Genomic DNA, 24,221 nt, shown 5'->3' with positions numbered 1-24,221 from the left:
CATTTTTTGCGCCATGATCTTTAGTTTTTATCACTACCACTTTTGGTTAGGTTTTTACTTTTTATTCATTTTTTATAAAAAAAAAATTTTTGAATAAAATGTGACAAAAAAGCAGCAATTTTGGACTTTTAAAATTTTCTTTTAGGTTTACGCCGTTCACCGTATGGGATAATTAACAATATATTGGTTCATACTTTTATGCACGCGGTGATACCAAATATGTGTATTAATTTTTTTCTAACGCTTTTTTTGGGGGGGGGGGGGGTAAAATGGGGGAAAAATGGAAGTTTTACTTTTTTGGGGGGGAGGGATTTTTCACTTTTTTTTTTTTTCTTTTTCTTTTTTTACTTTATTTTACATTTTTTTTACTTTTTTATTTTTTACACTTTTTATGTCCCCATAGGGGACTATTCATTGCAATCAGTTGATTGCTAATACTGTGCAGTGCTATGTGTAGGACACAGCACTGCTCAGTATTATCGGTGATCTTCTGCTCTGGTCTGCTTGATCTCAGACCAGAGCAGAAGACCCCGGGAGACGGCCGGAGCCAGGTGAGGGGACCTCCGGCTTTCATGCTGGATGATCGGATCCCTGCGGCAGCGCTGCGGGCGATCCGATCGTCCATTCAAACTACCGCACTGCCACAGATGCCTTGATCTGTATTGATCAGGGCATCGGAGGGGGTTAATGGCGGACATCCGTGCAATCGCGGATGTCCGCCATTACCGGCGGGTCCCTGGCTGCTTATATCAGCCGGGACCTGCCGGGCATGACGCAAGCACCGCTCCGTTACTCGCGATCATGTCGGCGCGTAAATGTACGTCATGGTGCGCTAAGTACCACGTCACCATGACTTACATTTACGTCGATTGTCGTTAAAGGGGTATTCCAGTAAACTTTTTTTTTTTTTTCATATAAACTGGCTCCAGAAAGTTAAACAGATTTGTAAATTACTTCCATTAAAAAATCTTAACTTCAGCAGCTGATAAGTACTGGAAGGATTGAGTTGTTCTTTTCTGTCTGACACCCCTGTCCATCTCAGGAATTGTCCAGAGCAGGAGAGGTTTGTTATGGGGATTTACTTCTACTCTGGACAGTTCCTGAGACAGAGAGGTGTCAGCAGAGAGCACTGTTGTCAGACAGAAAAGAACATCTCAACTTCAGCAGCTGATAAGTACTGGAAGGATTAAGATTTTTTTTTAATAGATGTAATTTACAAATCTGTTTTACTTTCTGAGGCCAGTTGATATGAAAATAATAACCGTTACACCCCTTCACGCAGAACACCGTAAATAAAGGGCGGATGAAGCTATACCATTGCGGCATTCATTAAATGCTCGCTCCCGCGGTGCTGATCAGGTTAATTACCTAAAGTCTCGGGGTGTCCGGCGGAAGACCACTCCCTGTACCCCTTGAGGGCTCACTGTACCCCTTGAGGGGTGTAGTTTCCAAAATAGTATGCCATGTGTGTGTTTTTTTTTTTTTTTTTTTTTTTGTTTTTTGCTGTTCTGGCACCATGGGGGCTTCCTAAATGCAACATACCTTCCAAAAGCCATTTCAGCAAAATTTGCTCTCCAAAATCCCATTGCCGCTTTTTCCTTTCTGAGCCCTCCACTGCACTTTACATCCACATATGAGGTATTTTCTTACTCGAGAGAAATTGGGTTACAAATTTTGGGGGGCTTTCTCCTTTTACCCCTTCCAAATAAAAAAAAAATGGGTCTACAAGAACATGTTAGTGTAAAAAATGAAGATTTTGAATTTTCTCCTTCACTTTGCTTCCTGTGAAACAGGGTTAACAAACTTTCTGAATGTCATTTTTGAATACTTTGAGGGGTGTAGTTTATATATTGGGGTCATTTATAGGATAACTCTCACAGAAAGGTCTCTCGTATCCACTTCAAACTGAACTGGTCGCTAAAAAATTCAGATCTTGAAATTTTCACAAAAAATTGGAAAATTGCTGCTAAATTTTGAAGCCCTTTAAATGTCTTCAAAAAGTAAAAACATGTCAACTTTATAATGCCAACATGAAGTAGACATATTGAGGGACATATATCAATGTTTGCTTATGTATTCTTTTTTTTTTTTAGTAATTTTTTCCTTACTTTTTTTTGCTAATGTGTGACTTATTTATCAACTGGGTTTAGCCTGTTGATGATTTTCTTTCACGTAAGCAATTTTTCCTTTTTTACTTTGGTAGTAGTAGCTTTTTCTGCTCCATGTTTGAGCTGGAGTAAATTTAGTAAATTTTTAACCCTTTTTTTTTGCGCAGTTGCGACTGTCGCAGTTAATAAATACATGACTACCCGTAGTCAATTTTAAAATTATTACTACATTTGGAAAACTTGCTTCTCTCGCTTTCCAGTCAAAATGTTGCACGAAAAATCGCGTAGTCGCAGTTGCGACAATTTTGTGACAATTATAGTAAAGAAAACCTGACTAAACCCGTTGATAAATGTCCATAATTGTGTATGTGAATCAATATATATTTTATTTGGGATGTCTATTTTCCTTACAAGCAGAGAGTTTCAAAGTAAAAAAAGATATATTTTCTAATTTTTCATGAAATTTTAGAATTTTTCACCAAGAAATTATGCAAGTATCGCTGAAAATTTACCAGTAACATAAAGTATAATATGTCACGAAAAACATTCTTGAAATCAAATTCATAAGTTAAAGCATCCCAGAGTTATTAATGCTTAAAGTGACAGAGGTCAGATTTGCAAAAAATGGCCTTAAGGTCAAAATGGGCTGTGTCCTTAACCACTTAGGGACCACGGGCGTACAGGTATGCCCTGACGCCCTGTTAAGGACCAAGGGCGTACCTGTACGCCCATGGGAATTTCGGTCCCTGCCGGGCGGGGATCGGGATGACTGCTAATATCTTTCAGCAGGCATCCCGTGCCAATGCCCAGGGTGTCCTGAGACCCCCCCCCCATGTCGGCGATCAACGCAAATCACCGGTGAATTCAGACCTGCTATTTGCGGCGATTCCAGGTCGTACGGGTCTCCGATGACCCAGAAAATAAGGGGGTTTGGTGTTGTCCAAGACACTCCCGATCCCCCTGTAGGGATAGGAGTGAGGTAGCAGGGGTGCCACCCCTCCTATCCCTGCTATTGGTCGGTCAGAAGCGACCAACCAATAGCAGATCTGGGGCGGGTGGTTAAAGTTCGGTCACTTACCCATCGGTGATCGGCGGCAGAGGACGGTGATGCAGCTCCCTGGTGCAACGATCCTACGAAAGCCAGTGAGTAGTTGCCTAGCAACATCTGAAGGGCTACAGTTTTCAGCCCACTATACCGTGGTCTCTAAACTGTAGTTTTGCAACATCTGGAGGGCTACAAACAGCTGTCTCGGCATGCTGTGAGTTGTAGTTGCGTACCTCCAACTGTTGTATAACTACATCTCCAAGCATGCCCTTTGGCGATCAGTACATTCTGGGAGGTATAGTTTTGCAACAGCTGGAGGCACACTGGTTGGAAAACCAGAACCTAACTGAAGGTTTTCCAACCAGTGTGCCTCCAGCTGTTGCAAAAGTACAACTTCCAGCATGCACGGTCTGTAAGTGCATGCCGGGGGTTGTAGTTTTGCAACAGCTGGAGGTTTGCCCCCCACCCCCCGATGTGAATGTACAGGCGGGTTTACAGTGAGTTTCCTGCTTCAAATTTGAGCTATGGCAAATTTTCCACCGCAGCGCAAACTCCTAGCGGGAAACTCACAGTAAACCTCTGCCAATGCGAATGTACCCTAAAAACACTACACTAACACAAATGGTAAAACACTACATATACACCCCCTTACTCTGTCCCGCCTCCCAATAAAAACGAAAACTTATCGTACGGCAGTGTTTCCAAAACGGAGCCTCCAGCTGGTGCAAGACAACAACTCCCAGCATTTCCAGATGGCCACTGACTGTCTAGGCATGCTGGGAGTTTAGCAACAGCTGGAGGCACCCAGTTTGGGAATCTCTGCCGTAGAATACCCCTATGTTAATGCCTAATTTAGTCTTCAAATGTGCATTGTGCTCTCTCACTTTGGAGCCCTGTTGTATTTCAAGGAAACAGTTTAGGGTCACATAAGGGGTATCTCCATACTCAGGAGAAATTGCATTACAAATTTTGGGGGTCTTTTTCTCCATTTACCCCTTATGAAAAGGAAAAGTTGGCGTCTATCCCAGCCTGAGTAAAAAATAAAAATAAAAAAAAGTTTAAACTAACATGCTGGTGTTGCCCCATACTTTTTATTTTCACAAGAGGTAAAAGGAAAAAAAAAGACCCTTCAAAATTTGTAATGCAATTTCTCCTCAGTATGGAAATACCCCATATGTGGGCGTTAAATGCTCTGAGTAAGCACAACAAGGCTCAGGAGTGAGAGCGCACAATGTACTTTTGAGGCCTAAATTGGGGATTTGCACAGGGGTGACTGATTTTACAGCGGTTCTGACATAAACGCAAAAAAATACCAACTTGTGACCCAATTTTGGAAACTACACCCCTCACGGAACGTAACAAGGGGTATAGTGAGCCTTAACACCCCACAGGTGTTTGACTAATTTTCGTAAAGTTGGATGGGAAAATGAGAAAAAAAAATAAAATGCTGCTCACTAAAATGCTAATGTTACCCTAAATTTTTCATTTTCACAAGGGGAAAATGGGGGGGGGAAAAAAGCCCCCCAAACTTTGTAACCCCATTTGTTCTGAGTAAGAACATACCCCATATGTGGATGTAAAGTGCTCTGCGGGCGAACTACAATGCTCAGAAGAGGAGCGCCATTGGGCTTCTGGAGAGAAAATTTGTCCGGAATTGAAGGCCAGGTTTGTTTACAAAGCTCCCATAGTGCCAGAACAATGGACCCCCACATATGACTCCATTTTGGAAACTACACCCCTCACGTCATGTAATAGGGGGTGCAGTGAGCATTTACGCCCCACAGGTGTCTGACAGATTTTTGGAACAGTGGTCCGTGAAAATGAAAAAATTTAATTTTTCATTTGCACAGCCCACTGTTCCAAAGATCTGTCAAACGCCAGTGTGGTGTACATGCTCACTGCACCCCATATTAAATTCTGTGAGGGGTGTAGTTTCCAAAATGGGGTCACATGTTGGGGGGTCCACTGTTCTGGCACCACGGGGGGCTTTGAAAATTCTCATGGCCCCTGACTTCCATTCCAAACAAATTCTCTCTCCAAAAGCTCAGTGGCGCTCCTCCTCTTCTGAGCATTGTAGAGCACCAGCAGAGCACTTGACGTCCACACTTGGGGTATTTCCATACTCGGAAGAAATGGGGTAAAAAAAATTTGGGGGGGCATTTTCTCCTATTACCCCTTGTAAAAATGTAACATTTGGGGGAAAAACCAGCATTTTAGGCTCACTGTACCCCTTGTTACGTTCCTTGAGGGGTGTAGTTTCCAAAATAGTAGGCCATGAGGTTTTTTTTTTTTGTTTTTTTTTGCTGTTCTGGCACCATAGGGGCTTCCTAAATGCGACATGCCCCCAAAACCCATTTCAGCAAAATTTGCTTTCCAAAAGCCAAATGTGACTCCTTCTCTTCTGAGCATTGTAGTTCGTCCGCAGAGCATTTTATGTCCTAACATGGGGTATTTCTATAATCATAAGAGATGGGATTACCATTACCCTTTGTAAAAATGGTAAATTTTGGGGAAAAAAAACTGTGCTTTAATGAGAATAATTTTTTTCATTTACACATCCGACTTTAACAAAGTCGTCAAACACCTGTTAAGGCACACTGGACTTTTAACGTGCCTTGAGGGGTGTAGTTTCCAAAATAGTATGCCATGTGTGTTTTTATTTTTTATTTTTCTTGTTGTTCTGGCACAATAGGGGCTTCCTAAATGCGACATGACCCCCCCAATAACCATTTCAGCAAAATTCACTCTCCAAAATCCCATCCTTCCCTTCTGAGCCCTCTACTGCGGCCGCCAAACACTTGACATACACATATGAGGTATTTCTTTACTTGAGAGAAATTGGGTTACAAATTTTGGGGGGCTTTTTCTCCTATTACCCCTTGTAAAAATTCAGAAACTGGGTCTACAAGAACATGCGAGTGTAAAAAAATTAAGATTTAGAATTTTCTCCTTCACTTTGCTGCTATTCCTGTGAAACACCTAAAGGGTTAACAAACTTTCTGAATGTCATTTTGAATACTTTGAGAGGTGCAGTTTCTATAATGGGGTCATTTATGGGGTATTTCTAAGATGACGTCCCTTCAAATCAACTTCAAAACTGAACTGGTCCCTGAAAAATTCCAATTTTGAAAATGTTGTGAAAAATTGGAAAAATTGCTGCTGAACTTTGAAGCCCTCTGATGTTTTCCAAAAGTAAAAACATGTCAACTTCATGATGCAGACATAAGGTAGACATATTGTTTTTAGTTTTTACATAAAATTTTGGAATTTTTCACCAAGAAAGGATGGAAGTATCGACAAAATTTACCACTAACATAAAGTAGAATATGAAATATACAAAATAAGTGGGAGCTCTACATAAAACAGAGGAACCCTAAGCCGAGGATACTGCATTACACTTTCCCATGTGCCAAATAGATACTAAATTGGAAAAAGATGAGGCAGTCCTGCTAGGCTAGGAGTATGATAGAATAGGTAAGAAAAAATAGAGAGTTGTGTCTAAAATATAAAATCACATTTAATAAAGATATAATACAATGTGAGGTCTTAGGCAGGGCCCTTGCTTCAGACTACTCACGCTAGTAAAGCTATAAAAATAGACCTTAAAATTGGCAATAAAAAAATATAAGTGCACTTAGTATGTTGAATGGGACAAAAGGGGGGGAATTGATGAGCGTAATGCGGCACTCAGTTTATATAAGGTATCTTAGCCTTGTAAATAATCCAATGTGTGCTTTTGGTAGTGCTGGAGACTCTCGATTGTGAGCCCACTCAGCTTTAGCAAGGCTGCTGAATTGTGGATAACCACAAATAAACCCTCTATACCCCGATGGCAGAGGACAGTATGCAAGAGGGAAATAAATGTCGTGCCTCTTACTGGATCTAGCGATGTAGAACACATGCGCATAGCAGAGCTTGGAGAAGTTGCCGATCTATCCCTCTCTACCCCGGCGCCACGGGGAAAGTATGAGAGGGAGATAGGAGTCCGGCACTATGTCGCTGTTGCTGGATCTTTCTGGTGGTTTTTATCGGTTGCGTATGGCAGCGCTGGAGGTCCTCCAGAACTGGTCCTCTCTACCCCGGCGGCACAGGGAAAAATGTGAGAGGTTGAGGGGGGTACGGCATTGTGGCAGTAGAAGGTCCCAAATTGTCCCGGTTCTTGTGCAGACAAGCAGTCTCGGATTAACGCGTTTTGGGGAGCCACGTCCCCTTTTTCAATGGTGAAGATACAAAGACTGTGTGAACATAGCTGGAAAATGGAGCCTTATATAACAAGTTTGGAAAATGTCATTCAGGTGTGGTAAACGTCATTCAGGTGAGGTGTAAGTTCCGGTCTTGGATTTTTAACCAGGGAGTGTTTGGGCTAATCTTATTTAATAAAGTTGTTAGACACGACAACGAAAGAAAATATGGAAAATGGATCAGAAAGAAAAGGAGTAAAAGGAAAAAATATAGAAAAAAGTAATGATCTAAAAGAAATACTTAATGTGAGAAAGTTGTGTAGTGAGTGTGTGTGTGTGTTGGTTTTAAATGTATAAAGGTTTAACGATGCATGGTGTAAAATCTGCAGTGTTGCGGATGTGACATTAAGTTGCAATAATTGCAAAGAGCAATGTATAGAAACTTTTATATTGTCTACTGTAACAGTTACAATAAGAATCCAAATTGTATTAGAATCAGCTAAATGTGAAATTTACAAAAGTTGTATGGCTATAGGAATAAGCAAGAAATATCTGTGTTTGTCTGGGATTAATTAATATAAGGGAGTGAGAATATACAAGGGGGGGTCATTTGAGAAATACCTATGTGTGTGTATAGGTGAAGTGGAGATAACAAATGAATATCGGAAGGGAGGTATATGGTGGCTTTCTAAAAAATGTAGAAAAAGTTAGCAATAGTCTAAATCTTAAATTTTAAAACCGCTGGAATAAAAAATGGGTAAAAACATGAATAACAAATTAATGTAAAGATATAGAAAAGTATCTAAAAATTATCCCAACAAAACTCTAATAACCTCAAAAGAAAAAGTAGAAAAATTTGAGAAAGAAATTCTATAAAGAACACCCGATCACCGATAACAAAGCCCACCTGATTATCCCGTTCAATCAAGATTACAAAAAACTTAGACAGATTGGCATCTACTCCAACAAGATAGACTCATAGGACCATCCTTACCCAACACACCACCGATTGTGTTCACAAGAGCCCCTAATTTAAATATCCAAGTAGCCCCTACCATATGTACTAGAAGGGAAGGAAAAACCAGAAACTTGGCTTTCCGCCAGTGTTTTCAATCAATGTGGCACCTGTTCATGTTGTAAAGCCACAAAATTCCCAAGAAAAATAGAGAAAGTAACCTCAACCTCCAACACCTTCCAATGGGAGATAAACTGCTTCTAACATGTAACTCCAAGGGCGTCATTTACATTATAACATGCAGTTGCCATAAACAGTACATTGGAAGAACTAAATGCACTTCAAAAACCAGAATCACTGACCACATGTACAATATGAGAAAAAGCAGCGACGAACACCCTTTGTCAGCCCACTTCCATTTACATCACAATTCGGAGCCATCAGACCTCACCTTTGCGGCAATTCAAAGAGTAAAAAAGAACTGGAGAGGGGGCAATTATGTCCTACAGATGTCGAGAGCAGAGGGGAGGAACATTTACGAATTCAGTAGCCTTGAACTTAAAGGGGTACTCCGGTGCTTAGACATCTTATCTCCTATCCAAAGGATAGGGGATAAGTTGCCTGACCGCGGGAGTCCCGTCGCTGGGGACCCCCGTGATCTTGCACACGGCACCCCGTTTGTAATCAGTCCCCGGAGCGTGTTCAATCCGGGTCTGATTACTGGCGATTACAGGGCGGGCAGCATGTGACTTCACGCCTGCGCCCCGAGTGACATCACGCTCCGCCCCTCAATGCAAGCCTATGGGAGGGGGCGTGACAGCTATCACGCCCCCTCCCGTAGGCTTTCATTGAGGGGCGGAGCGTTAAGTCACACGGGGGCGCAGGCATGACTTCACACGCCGCCCTGTGATCGCCCGTAATCAGACCTGGAGCGAACACGCTCCGGGGACTGATTACAAACGGGGTGCCATGTGCAAGATCACGGGGGTCCCCAGCGGTGGGACTCCCGCGGTCAGGCATCTTATCCCCTATCCTTTTGGAGAGGGGATAAGATGTCTAAGCACCGGAGTACCCCTTTAAAGGCCTCAATGAAGAATTAGAGTTATTTGGCTTTTCATGAATAGTCTTATAACTCCATTTTTAAGCAATCTATTTGTGTATATGTATATATATATATCATTTGCCATTTTTATTTTTAGATATCTTTACATTAATTCGTTAATGTTTTTACCCATTTTTTATTCAAACACTTTAAAATTTAAGATTTTTTAGATTGTCAAACCACCATATACCTCCCTTCCAATATTCATTTGTTATCTCCAATTCTCCTATATACACACAGGTATTTCTCAAATGACCCCCCTTGTATATTCTCACTCCCTTATATTCATTAATCCCAAACACACAGATATTACTTGTTTGTTCCTTTAGCCATACAACTTTTGTAAATTTCACATTTAGCGGATTCTTACACAATTTGATTCTTATTGTAACTGTTACAGTAGACAATATAAAAGTTTCTATACATTGCTCTTTACCTACGCATTTTCATTTTTTCCTCATCACCTTCTAAAAATCATAACGCGTTCAATTTTGCACATAAAATTCCATATGATGGCTTATTTTTTGTGCCACCAATTCTTCTTTGCAGTGACATTAGTTATTTTACCAAAAATCCACAGCGAAAAGGAAAAAAAAAATTATTGCGCGACAAAATTGAAGAAAAAATGTAATTTTGTAACTTTTGGGGGCTTCCATTTCTACGCTGTGCATTTTTCGGTAAAGATAACACCTTATCTTCTGTAGGTCCCTACAGTTAAAGTGATACCCTACTTATATAGGTTGGACATTGTCGTACTTCGGAAAAAGAAGCATAACTACATGCAGGAAAATTTATACCTTAAAAATTCTCATCTTCTAACCCCTATAACTTTTTTTTATTTTTCGCGTTTCACATTTTTTGCGCCATGTTCTGAAGTTTTTATCGGTACCATTTTTGTATTGATCGGACTTTTTGATCGCTATTTTTTCATGATATAAAAAGTGACCAAAAATACGCTATGTTGGACTTTGGAATTTTTTTTCGCGTACGCCATTGACCGTGCAATTTAATTAATGATATATTTTTATAGTTCGGACATTTCTGCACGCGGCGATACCACATATGTTTATTTTTATTTACACAGTTTTTTTTTTTTATGGAAAAAGGGGGGTGATTCAAACATTTATAAGGGAAGGGGTTAAATGATCTTAACTTTTTTTTTGTTTGTTTTTTTTGCAGTGTTATAGCTCCCATAGGGGGCTATAACACTGCACACACTGATCTTTTACCCAGATCCCTGCAAAGCCATAGCTTTGCATGGATCAGCGAGATAGGGGCTTGATTGCTCACGCTTGGAGCAATCAAACGCCGATCGGACGCCGATCAGCGCTACCAAAAGCACACATTGGATTATTTACAAGGCAAGATACCTTATATAAACTGAGACTGCCGCATTACGCTCATCAATTCCCCCCCCCCTTTTGTCTCATTTAACATACTAAGTGCACTAATATTTTTTATTGCCAATTTTAATGTCTATTTTTATAGCTTTACTAGGGCGAGTAGTCTGAAGCAAAGGCCCTACCGAAGACCTCACATTGTATTATATCTTTATTAAATGTGATTTTATATTTTAGACTCAACTCTCTATTTTTTCTTACCTATTCTATCATACTCCTAGCCTAGCAGGACTGCCATCTTTTTCCAATAAAGTAGAATATGTCACGAAAAAACATTCTTGGAATCAGAATGAAAAGTGAAAGCATTCCAGAGTTATTAATGCTGAAAGTGACAGTGGTCAGATGTGCAACAAACGCTCTGGTCCTTAAGGTGAAAATGGGGCTTTGTCCTTAAGGGGTTAAGGGGTTAAGCACCTTACTATATTTGCAGCTACCACATCTACAGGAAGGCTGTTCTATGTATCCACTACTGTCTGTCAGTAAAGTAATACTTCCTGAAATTAAATATCCTCAACTCCTTTACCGTGTGGATTCTCTTTATGTATGTAAAGGTCTCCCTCATATCCCCTCTGTATAGTCTTTGTTCCAAACTATACATGTTAAGATCCTTTTAACCTTTCCTGGTAAATTTTTTATTTTTATTTTTTATTCTGCAATCCATGTACTAGTTTAGTAGCTCTTCTCCAAAATATTTATTTCCTTTTGGAGCCCCCTTAGTATATAAAGGGCTGTAGTCTCCAAATTCGCTCTCCTCTCTCATCTCCCAGAACCAAAGCAAGCACAATCAGCATATCTCAATTCATCTCAACTAGGCCAGAGCCTAAAGATCCAGCAGCCACTAAAGCCATGAGTTATAAAGCTCTGTTTACTAAATCCTTGTGACTACTATTCAACTCAACTCATACAATTAGTAGCACAGTGGCCTGCTTACAGCTAAAGACTATTAGTCCCAGCAAAGCCCGTGAGGAACCTGCATCCTGGTTACCTCAAGAGAGACTGTATATTTATAAAGACTGTTTGCATTAGAAGTTCAGTAAAAAATTCCAGTTATCTCATAAATTCTGCTGTGGACATTCCGTTTATTATCCTGCCGTTTGTGGACCGGTTGTCGGCAGGGCCTTCTATACAAAACTGCACCCTGGTGTCACAACAAATCAAGGGTTAATACCACCAGACCCTGCTGCTACATTGCCTCATCCAAACAAAATGGGTCTGGGTACAGATTCCTGAGGTACCCCACTAGTAACAAGACCTTGCTCTGAATATACTCCGTTAAGTACAACTTTTTGTTGCCTGTCTATCAGCAAATCAAAAAATCTATAAGATTGACCTGATCTTTGTAAAGTAAACCCATGTTGTTTTTCATCTTGCAATCCATGGTATTTTAGATGTTTCACAATCCCATCCTTTAGTAGAGTTTCTGTTAATTTCCCCACTATTGATGTCAGACTTACTGGCCTATAGTTGCTTGATTCCTCCCTACTACCTTTGCCCCCCCCCCCCCCCCCCCATCTCTCACTTATCCCTTATCATGTGGATAGGGAATAAGGTAATTTAAGTCCACATACCCTTTTAAGACTAGTGTATGAAAAGCTGGACTTTGTAATTCCCCCTGTTTGTGCCTATCTTTAAAAAGAACAGGAAAACATTTTTTCACTTTCCAGGCAGGCAACCATGAAATCATTGTTTGTTTGTTCTTTTAATCCAATATATATTTTTATGTTTTAGTGGAAAAAGCAACATTCTTCTTGGACACGTACAGAGAGCTTGCTCTTACTAATAAAGGGATACCAATGACTATCAGCTGCAAAGTGGACAATAAGACTTACCTTCTGCATGCAGAAAATAATTCAGTTATTCTTAAGGTAAGATCCAAGTCCATACCTTATATGGGGCACGGGAGGGCATTTGCATATAGGGAAATATTTGTATATGGTGCAAAGGGAGCATTATTTGTATATGGGGGCACAGGGGATTATTTGCATATGGGGCACTGGGGCTTTTGTATATGGAGCACTGGAGGCATTTACTTTTATATGGAACACAGAGCATTATTTGCATATGGGTGCATGGGCTTTGGTATATGGACACAGGGGGCATCATTTGTATAATGGGAAAAACCGGGCAGTATGTGTGTGTGAGCATGATTTTTGTATATGAGGCATAGGGACATTTGGGGCACAGGAGGCATTATTAGTATATGGAGCAAGTAGCATTAGTTGTATATGGGACATAAGGGATCCTTTTTACTATGAGACACAAGAAGGCATGATTACTACATAGGGGCATAAAGGTGGTATTACTAAATGGGGCAGAGGGAGGCATTATTATTTATTCTGATTATTATTCATGCATTTTTATATGTAATTCTGCTTAGGCTGCTGTAAAAATAAAAAAATAAAAAAATAAATAAAAAAATAAAATAAAAAAAATAAACATATTCTCACCTTCACTTATACCACAGTGCCACTGTTCTGATGAGGCCCACTGAGAGGACAGGGGGGAGGTCTCTTACCTTCCTTCCTGCCGTCCGATCGGTGCTCCAGGATTGCATTCAGCTTTGCCAGGCTGAAGAAATGGAGCACTGATAACACTGATCAATGCTCTCCTATGGAGAAACATTGATCAGTGTATGCAATCTAAAGATTGTATGGTATAGTCCCCTGTGGGGACTAAAAAAAGTGTAGGAAATAAAATAAAAAAGTAAATCAATATGCATTAACCCCTTTCCTTTATAAAAAAAAAAAAAAAAAGTAACCTAAACATGTGTGGCATTGTCGCATGCGTAAATAAACTATTCAAATATATAGTGCAGCAGGGAGATTGCGGGAGTTCCCTACGGCAAGACCCCTGTGATCTTGGCTAAGGCACCCCAGACATCCGGTGCACAGAATGGACTTCGCTCTGCTACGGATGACTGGCGATGCGGAGGCTTGTGACATCATGGCCACGCCCCCTCAATGCAAGTCTATGGGATTGGGCATGACAGCCGCCATGCTCCCTCCTATAGACTTGCATTGAGGGGGCATGCCGTGATGGCACAAGTGGGTGTGGGCGTGACGTCACGAGCCTCCGGAGCTGCACCCAATGCTCTAAACGAAAGCCGGGAGCAGCAGGGAGATAGCGGGGATCCCCAAATGGCAAGACCCTCGCAATCAAACATCTTATCCCCTATCCTTTGGATAGGGTATAAGATGTCTAGGGGTGGAGTTCCCCTTTAAGGACCCTTGACCCCTTTATATCTGCTTGCGTCCTAATGAGGCTATCTGGAACTGTGGATTTGCCATAAATGTCTAGGTGGGAATACCCTTTTAACGGATGCCAGAAGGTTAAAGGGGTACCTCGGCAGAAAACATTTTTTTATTTATTCATTCATTTTTTATCAATTGGTGCCAGAAAGGTAAACAGATTTGTAAATTACTTCTATTTAAAAATCTTAATCCTTCCAGTACTTATCAGCTGCTGTATACTACAGAGGAAGTTCTTTTCTTTTTTAATTTCTTTTCAGTCTGACCATAGTGCTTTCTCCTGACATCTCTGTCCATGTCATGAAATGAGCAGGAGAAAATCCCTATAGCAAACCTATCCTGCTCTGGACAGTTCCTGACATGGACAGAGGTGTCAGCAGAGAGCACTGTGGTCAGACTAAAAAGAAATGACTACTTCCCTTATGTCCTAACCAACAGAACAAGTGGGGTGTTCTGCCCCTGTGAAGCTGGCAGGACGGTGGAATTTTTAATTCCCCCCCAAGTAATTAACTCTTTAATTGCCCCCCTTATAAAAGGCCTCCTCCCCTAGGCCATATTGCTTTTTTTCTGTCTGACAGTACAGGCTCCATATTTTTTTTTAGGAGCCTGCATGGAATACATTTTCCCCTTTTCTAGGGTTTTTATATCTTATATTTTGTCATTTACTTGCAGCTCTGGCTGCTTTACTGCGCCTGGGGTCTCCGTGTCCTGCGCCGCTGTGTATGTGCCGCGGGGTCGGGGGCTCTGAGTCTGGCTTGTCTATGCTCCGGTAGTGGTGCTTTCTGTGGCACTAGGGTGCCGCTTTGTTTGTTTTTATATTACTGTCGGGCGATTTTGCCCTTACCTGTATGGCGTCGAACGGGATACAGCGTCTGCTGTTGGCATCTGGCTTCTGCTTCTGTGTATGCGGAACCCCGGACCGGAAGTGTGTCATCTGACAACTTCCGGTCTGGTGTCTTATTTTTTTAGCGCTCGTTTGATCAGGGTGAAGCCTCAACATCCACCTCTAGAGGACCATGGGTTTTCAAAGTGGATAACACACTTAGAAAACTAATGAAGGCCAAGTGGAAGCATCCCAACAAGCCTGCTGTTCTCACCCGGAGGTTCAAGTTGATGTACCCACTGTCTGAAGCTGAATCGGATTCCTGGGTTCCGCTGCCAAAAGTGTATATGGCGATCAAGAAGTTGTCCAAAAGAGTATTAGTTCCTGCTGACAATGGCAGCAACCTCTAGGACCCCCTTGATAGGAAGGTGGACTCCCTGTTAAGGCGCAACTATTCTGCGGTTTCAGCGTCTACCTCGGTAGCCTTCGCATCTAGTGAAGTTGCAAACTTTGTTAAGGAGCGTGTTCTACGGATCCAGTCCGAAATTGAAAACAATGTTGCTAGGGAGGATATCCCAGACAGCTTCAAGACTCTGCTCCTCGGGATGGACTTCTTGTGTGAGTCAACCCAGCAACACTTTAAGCTCGCTGCGAAGTCCATGGGTCTCTCATCTGCAAGCAGGCACCCCTTATGGTTACGCCCCTGGGTGGCAGATAACATGTCCAAATTTAACCTGTGCGGGATGCCCATTGAGCCTTATTGGCCCTTTGGGTCTGAGTTAGACCATATCATGGAGGGTTTTGCCGACAAGAAGGGTAAATGTCTACCTGTACAATCCTTTTGCGACAAAGGTACAGCTGGGGGGGGGGGAGTACCAGGGCCCGGGGGGGGGGGTAGGGGAGTACCAGGGCCCTTCCAGATCCCTTCCAGATCCCAAACGTGACAGTCTAATCAGAAGCGTGGTGGAGGACGTGGCCGTGGTAAAGACCGTAAGGCCAAGCTATGACTCTCCTTTAAAGTCCACCAACATTTCCCCTCTCCCTTTCCCTCTAGAAGATCAGGTAGAGAAGTTATCTACCAATCCCCCTCCAGTCGGAGGTCATTTGAGTTTGTTCCTGTCAGCCTGGATGCAAGAAATCCAGGATCCTTGGGTTCTGGACGTTATTCAGTCGGGGTACAAAATAGATTTCATCTCCCCTCCTCCAAGGAAATTAGTTTTAACAAAATTACTTCCTCAGCCAAGACAGGCTATTCTTGAGGACTCTGTCCTCCAGTACTTAGAAAAGCATGCACTGGAAGAAGTTCCCCCCCCCGATCAAAGAGGATCAGGAGTATATTCCCCAATTTTTCTGGTGAAGAAACAATCGGGCAACTGGCGCATGATCATAGATCTTCGCTTTCTAAACCGTTTCATAAGAAAAAGACGGTTCAGAATGGAAACCATTCGCTCAGTCATCAGCATCCTGGACCCCCAAGATCTTATGGTTACCATCAACTTGAAGGATGCTTTCCTTCATGTCCCTATGTTTCCTGCTCACAGGAAGTTCTTGAGGGTTGCTGTCACCATAAACGGTATGGTAAAGCATCTCCAGTTTGCCGTTCTGCCCTTCGGCATTACTTCCGCACCCCACACCTTTACAAAGGTGGTGGCTCCAGTGGTCTCTGCTCTCAGACTAAAGGGTCTAGAGATCATTCCTTACCTAGATGACTGGCTTCTAAAAGCCGCTACTCCAGACATTCTACAGTCTCATCTTCATCTGGCTCTAGATTTTCTCCAGCGCCTGGGCTGGATTTTAAATTGGGGAAAAGTCCGAGATCACCCCGTCCACCTCAAGGAAGTTCCGGGGCTTTGTACGCAACTCCTCTCAGATGACTTTATCTCTCACTCCGGAGAGAAGAGATTGCATCATAAGAGCCATCGAGTTTTTGATGGTTCCCCGCAAGGTCTTCATCAGAACTCTGAAGATGTTGGGTCATATGTCAGTGTCTCCAGAGGCAGTCCCTTGGGCCCTATGGCATCTCCGACTGCTTCAAAATAAGGTCTTGACTGTCTGGAATCGCAACCCCAGAGGGTTGGACAAAAAGTGCACCCTGTCGTCCGAAGCCTGTGCATCTCTCATATGTGGACAAATCTGACAGATGGGAAGTTCTTGATTCAACCTCATTGGATTACTTTGACCACGGATGCCTCCCTCTGGGCTGGGGAGCCCATCTGGATAAGTATCCTGTACAGGGTACTTGGACCTCTCAGGAGAGACTACTCCCCTCCAACATGAGAGAGCTGAGAGCAGTTCGTCTAGCTCTCCTCCACTTCACACCCCTTATTCTAAGGAAAGCGATAAGAGTTCAATCAGACAACACCAATGTGGTGGCTCACATCTACAGACAGGGTGGCACAAAGTCCCAAGTACTCCTCAAGGAGACCTGACTAATTCTCTCCTGGGCAGAGCTCAATCTAACCCACCTTTCTGCAGTTCACATCAAGGGGGATCTCAACATAGTGGCAGATCGTCTAAGTCGCGGCCTTCCAGTCCAAGGCGAATGGTCCCTGAACGAAGATATCTTCAGGAAGATAACCCTAGGGTTGGGGTATGCCAGAGATACATCTCAAGGCAAATTGTCTGAACACCAAGGTGAACAGGTTTTGCTCTCTTTACAAAGAGGACAACCCAGTGGTGATAGATGCTCTGTCCATTCCATGGAGGTTCTGGCTGGCCTACATATCGCCTCCACTTTCCATGATACTGAAGGTATTGATGAAGGTCAGGCAAGACCAGACCTCAGTGATTGCTATCATACCATTCTGGCCCAAGAGGTTCTGGTTCACCCAGCTCATGAGTCAGGGGTGTTATTGGAGGCTTCCCCCCGTGCAGAACCTTGGGCCTCACAACACAGGCTCCTGCCTGGATCTGAGGAGACTCAATCTGACAGCCTGGAGATTGACAGGACCCTACTAAGTAGTGGGCTTCCTATGGAGGTCTTGAGAAACATTGCACACTCTAGAGAAAAGTCTACAAACGAGGTTTATTCCAGGATAAAGCAGATTTTCCTTCAATGGTGTTCTATGAAAGATGTAGTAACCTCAGATCCTCCTCTTTCTGCAATACTACGGTTTCCTCAGGATAGCCTTAAGGGTTTTAGCCCATCCACTTTAAAGGTTCAAGTCTCAGCACTCTCTGCTTTCTTAGGCAGATCTTTATCAGGAGCTGAAAGACTTAACCCCTTAAGAACAGTATACAAATCCCATTTGGGACTTGGTCTGAGAACTGTAGGTTTATGTTCTCCCCCTTTTTGAACCTTTGGAAGAAGTTGACTTTAGTCTCGGGAAACGCCCAGTTTAGAAGCAAATTCCCATAGCAAACCTCTTCTAAATTGGGCCTTTCCCGAGACACGTGTCATCAGAGAGCACTTAGACAGAAAAGAACAACCTTAAGTTCATAAGTACTGAAAAGATTAAGATTTTTGTAATAGAAGTAATTTACAAATCTGTTTAACTTTCTGGAGCCAGTTGATAGATAAATTTTTTTTCCTGGATAACCCCTTAAGGACCCTTGACGTAAGCGTACATCATGATACCCTGGTCGCGCGGGACTGGGACTGGGACGCCTGCTGAAATCATTCAGCAGGCATCCCGTGCAAACGCCCAGACGGGTCATCAGACCCCCCCCCATGACGACAATCGTGGCAAATCGCAAGTGAATTCACACTTGCAATTTGCGTGATTCCGGGTCTATAGTGACCCGGAATATAAGGGGGATCGCGGTTGTCTAAGACACCCACGATCCCCCTGAAGGCATAGGAGTGAGGTGGCAGGGGTGCCACCCCTCCTATCCCTGCTATTGGTGGTCTAGACGCAACCACCAATAGCAGATCGGGGACGGGGGGGTTAACTTTCATTTTCCCCATCCTGCCCACCCACAATAGGCGGGGCAGGACGGGGAAACGACGGGGACCGGCGCCGAAGATCCACTTACCGATCCGGGCGGGCGACGGAGGCTGCGGGCGACGGAGATCGGCGGGCGGCGATGACGTGCGGCTGGATCCGACGGAAGCTGGTGAGTTGCCTAGCAACATCTGGAGGGTACAGTTTGAGACCATTATACAGTAGTCTCTAACTGTAGCCCTCCAGATGTTGCAAAACTAGAACTCCCAGCATGCCCAGACAGCTGTTTGGGCATGCTGGGAGTTGTAGTTTTGCAACAGCTGGAGGGCTACAGTTTGAGACCACTATATAGTAGTCCCTAAACTGCAGCCCTCCAGATCTTGCCAAACTACAACTCCTAGCATGCCCAAACAACTGTTGCATGCTGGAATTTGTAGTTTTGCAACTGCTGGAGGACCACAGTTTGGAGATCACCTTGCAGTGTTCTCTAAAACTGTAGCCCTCCAGATGTTGCAAAACTGCAAATCCCAGCATGTCCAAACAGCTGTCTCGGCATGCTGGGAGTTGTAGTTGCGTACTTCCAGCTATTGCATAACTACATCTCCCAGCATGCCCTTCGACGATCAGTACATGCTGGGAGTTGTAGTTTAACAGCTGGAGACACACTGGTTGGAAAATACTGAGTTAGGTAACAGAACCTAACTGAAGGTTTTCCAACCACTGTGTCTTCAGCTGTTGCAAAAGTACAACTCCCAGCATGCATGGTCTGTCAGTACATGCTGGGAGTTGTAGTTTTGAAACAGCTGGAGGTTTGCTCCCCCATGTGAACGTACAGGGTACATTCACACGGGCAGGCTTACAGTAAGTTTCCTGCTTCAAGTTTGGGCTGCGGCAAATTTTTCACTGCAGCGCAAACTCCTAGCGGGAAACTCACCATAACCCGCCAGTGCGAATGTACCCTAAAAACACTACACTACACTGCACTAACGCATAATAAAGGGTAAAACACTACATATACACCCCCTTACACTGTGTCTCCCCCCCCCCCCCCCCCCCAAATAAAAAAACTTATTGTATGGCAGTGTTTCCAAAACGGAGCATCCAGCTGTTGCAAAACAACTCCCAGCATTTCCGGACAGCCACTGACTGTCCAGGCATGCTGGTAATTTAGCAACAGCTGGAGGCACCTTGTTAGGGGTATTCTACGCCAGTGATTCCCAATGTCCACCCCTATGCAATCCCTAATTTAGTCCTCAAATGCGCATGGCGCTCTCACTTCGGAGCCCTGTCATACTTCAAGGAAACAGTTTAGGGCCACACATGGGGTATCTCCGTACTCGGGAGAAATTGCACTACAAATTTTGGGGGGCTTTTTCTCTTTTTACCCCTTATGAAAAGGAAAAGTTGGGGTCTACACCAGCTTGTTAGTGTAAAAAAAATTTACACTAACATGCTGGTGTTGCCCCATACTTTTTATTTTCACAAGCGTTAAAAGGAAAAAAAGACCCACAAAATTTGTAAAGCAATTTCTCCTGAGTACAGAAATACCCCATATGTGGGCGTAAAATGCTCTGTGGGCGCACAACAAGGCTCAGGAGTGAGAGTGCACCATGTACATTTGAGGCCTAAATTGGTGATTTGCACAGGGGTGGCCGATTTTACAGCGGTTCTGACATATAAACGCAAAAAAATAAATACCAACGTGTGACCCAATTTTGGAAACTACACCCCTCACGTAATGTAATAAGGGGTACAGTAAGCATTTACGCCCTACAGGGGTCTGGCAGATTTTTGGAACAGTGGTCCGTGAAAATGAAAAATGTAATTTTTCATTTGCACAGCCCACTGTTCCAAACATCTGTCAAACGCCAGTGGGGTGTAAATACTCACTGCACCCCTTATTAAATTCTGTGAGGGGTGCAGTTTCCAAAATATTCACATGTGGGGGGGTCCTGTTCTGGCACCACGGGGGGCTTTGTAAACGCACATGGTCCCTAACTTCCATTTCAAACAATTTTTTTTCCCTAAAGCTCAATGGCTCTCCTTCTCTTCTGAGCATTGTAGTGCGCCAGCAGAGCACTTGACGTCCACACATGGGGTATTTCCATACTCAGAAGAGATGGGCTTTCAAATTTTGGGGGGCATTTTGTCCTATTACCCCTTGTAAAAATGTAAAATTTGAGGGAAAACTAGCATTTTAGTGAAAAAAATAATAATTTTCACATCCAACTTTAACAAAGTCGTCAAACACCTGTGGGGTCTTAAGGCTCACTGGACCCCTTGTTACGTGCCTTGAGGGGTGTAGTTTCCAAAATAGTATGCCATGTGTTTTTTTTTTTTTTTTTTTTTTTGCTGTTCTGGCACCATAGGGGCTTCCGAAATGTGACATGCCCTCTAAAAACCATTTTAGAAAAACTCTCCCCAAAATCCCATTGTCGCTCATTCCCTTTTGAGCCCTCTGCTGCGCCCGCCGAACACTTGACTTACACATATGAGGTATTTTCTTACTCGAGAGAAATTGGTTACACATTTTAGGAAGATTTCTCTCCTTGTACCCCTTGTAAAAATTCAATAAGTGGGTCTACAAGAACATGAGTGTAAAAAATGAAGATTTTGAATTTTCTCCTTCAATTTGCTGCTATTCCTGTGAAACACCTAAAGGGTTAAACCTTTTGAATGTCATTTTGAATACTTTGAGGGGTGCAGTTTTTATAATGGGGTCATTTGTGGAGTATTTCTTATAAGAAGGCCTTTCAAATCCACTTCAAAACAGAACTGGTCCCTGAAAAATTTTGATTTTGAAAAATTGGAAAATTGCTGCTATACTTTGAAGCCCTCTTTCTTCCAAAAGTAAAAACATGTCAACTTTATGATGGAAACATAAAGTAGACATATTGTATATGTGAATCAATATATAATTTATTTGGAATATTCATTTTCCTTATAAGCAGAGAGCTTCAAAGTTAAAAAAAAAAATGCAACATTTTCAATTTTTTTCATCAAATTTTGATTTTTCACCAAGAAATGATTCAAGTATCGACAAATTGTTACCACTAACATAAAGTATAATATGTCATGAAAAAAAAATCTCTGAATCAGAATGAAAGGTAAAAGCATCCCAGAGTTATTAATGTTTAAAGTGAAAGTGGTCAGATGTGCAAAAAATGGCCGGGTCCTACAGTGAAAATTGGCTGGGTCCTTAAGGGGTTAATAGGGTCTGGTGGGTTTGCAGCTGGTGTTCGTACAATACGGATAGTGCTTCCTATATTTCTTCAGTTATTTAAATGGGATTTGTGGTTCTATTAGTCACATGAATCCACACCTCTTTAGCAGCATTTGTGATCATAGATTATGCCTTTTGACTTACTAATTATTATTATTATTATTTTTTTTTTTAATGAACAGGAAAGGGAATTGCCAAAAGAAATACCAACAAAGAACAGTGAATTAATCTTCTATAGGGCATACTTTTCTGATGGGAAATCTTCTTGCCGTTTCGAGTCATCATCCAATGAAAACTTTTGCCTTGCATGTAACATAGAGGACCCTGAAAAAAAGTTGATGCTAAAAAAATATGCAGTAAATGACATTGATGAAACCATGAAGTTTGACCTAGAAGAGGAAGCTAATGAGCCAGCACTCTGATATCCTGGAAGATGCTGGAAAACAATTCTCAGCATATACAATGGAGCAGTGACTGGTGCCTGGGGTGTAGTGGGCCCTGGTGCGAAGGATCAATTCCCCTCTCCCCCCCCCCCCCCCAAGCATGTCCCATCCATCCATATCCCACCTAAGAAAGTTACATCCTTGCTCCCTATTAACATGCGCCCATGTATCAATACTGTGCCCCCTCTCCTCAGCAGGACTCAATCCATACTGTGGCCCCCTCAGCATGTTCCCATCCATCCACACTATCCCCCCTTATCATGTCCCTATCCATACTGTGCCCTCCCAGTATGCCCCTATCCATCCAGTGTCCCCTCTTAGCATGTCCCCATCTATCCAGTGCCCCTCCATTTAGCATGTCCTACTCTGCATGTCACCATCCAGTGTTCCCCTCAGCATGTCCTTATCCAGTGCCCCCCATACAGTTGTCCTCATCCAGTGTCACCCCTTAGCATGTCTCCATCCAGTGTCCCCCTTAGCATGTCCCCATCCATACTGTGCCCCTAGCATGTTCCATCCATTCAGTGCCCCTCTCAGCCTCTATCCATCCAATGTCTCTGTCTCTCATGTGTCTATCCATCCAATGGCCCACATACAGTTGTCCTAACTTTCCCCATCAATTGTCCCCCCTTAACATGTTCCCATCTATCCAGTGCTCCATGCAGTTGTCCTCATCCTGTGTCACCCTTAGCATATCCCCATCCATACTATGCACCCAGTATGTCCCATCCATCCAGAGCCCCCTCAATACGCCCTGCAGGTCCCCCTGGCATATAAAGCCTGGTCACAATTGCAACCATTGTGACCTCTGTAGCTATGCCACTGAATGATGCGCTAAGTAGAAATTGGCCCCGATTTACTATTGTGAACATGACCTGCTTTTGTCTGCACCAGAATTTATGGTGCAATGTGCCAAAGTAAATCTAAGAACCCAAAAAAGTGGCATGGTCGGACGGAAAAGGGGCGTGTTCTCACAACCCGACCTATTTGCTATTGAATTCATACACAATTCTGTGAATAAGTGGCTGGAAATTCCCACAAAGAAAAAGGTAGGCAGAACTTTTCTAACCTGTGTCACCCCATAGTAAATATAGTGGAATCAAGTCTGAAACAACATTCCACACCAGTAAATACCCAACACTCCATCAGGGCCAATGTCTTTTCTCAATTTTGAAAAAAAATGTGTACTTTGGTCCTTAAGGGGTTAAAGTTGTTAAAAAATCTTATCAAACATTTTTCAGTTTTTGCACTTTCGTTTTTTCTTCATTACATTAAAAAAATCATAACCCTTTCAAAATTGCACCTAAAAATCCACATATCATTTTTTTTTTTTTTTTTTTTTTTTTTTTGCGCCACCAATTCTACTTTGTAATGACCTCAGTCATTTTACCCAAAAAATCTATGGTGAAATGAAATAAAAAAAATTGTGTGACAACAGCAACTCTAATTACTGACTCTTGGTTGATTTGTTACTGCCACCACTCATATCGGCTACACCTGGGGACCCACTCCGCTCGCCTCTCCTGAAGGTCAGTTCGCCTGCTAGTATTGTGATTGCAGCATACTGCTTGTTGACATAGCTCTCTGCTCTTGCACTTACCCTCTTGTCTGGTAATTCTCCTCCTTCTCTCTCGTTTCCCTCTTTTTCTTGGGACCCTCCTCCCCTCTCCTCATCTTTCTCTCCCCCTCTGTCTTTCTTTCCCTCTTCTACGCCTCTTCTCCCCCCCCCCCCCCCCCCGTCCCTCATCCCCAAATTTATGCATTACTGATCCTACAGTTTTTTCATTCTTTACATGCCTATGTTCGCTG

General features: G+C 42.8%; 1 protein-coding gene across 4 annotated transcripts in view; it reads left to right on the top strand.

Moving 5' to 3' along the window:
* The window catches only part of LOC130294632 (uncharacterized), a 181,529-nt gene extending 158,761 nt beyond the window's left edge, over positions 1–22,768 (top strand). For all 4 annotated transcript variants that reach the window (XM_056544782.1, XM_056544781.1, XM_056544784.1 and 1 more), the window contains 2 exons: positions 12,520–12,656; positions 22,152–22,768. In XM_056544782.1, the coding sequence (XP_056400757.1) occupies positions 12,520–12,656; positions 22,152–22,391 (377 nt within the window). In that variant the 3' untranslated portion in view covers positions 22,392–22,768. The remainder of the gene's footprint in view (positions 1–12,519; positions 12,657–22,151) is intronic.
* Positions 22,769–24,221: the final 1,453 nt, after the last annotated feature.

Source organism: Hyla sarda, chromosome 10 (assembly GCF_029499605.1).
Source record: "Hyla sarda isolate aHylSar1 chromosome 10, aHylSar1.hap1, whole genome shotgun sequence".
Lineage (NCBI taxonomy): Eukaryota > Metazoa > Chordata > Amphibia > Anura > Hylidae > Hyla > Hyla sarda.
Note: the sequence above shows the minus strand (reverse complement) of the source record. Positions and strands in the feature narration are given on the sequence as shown.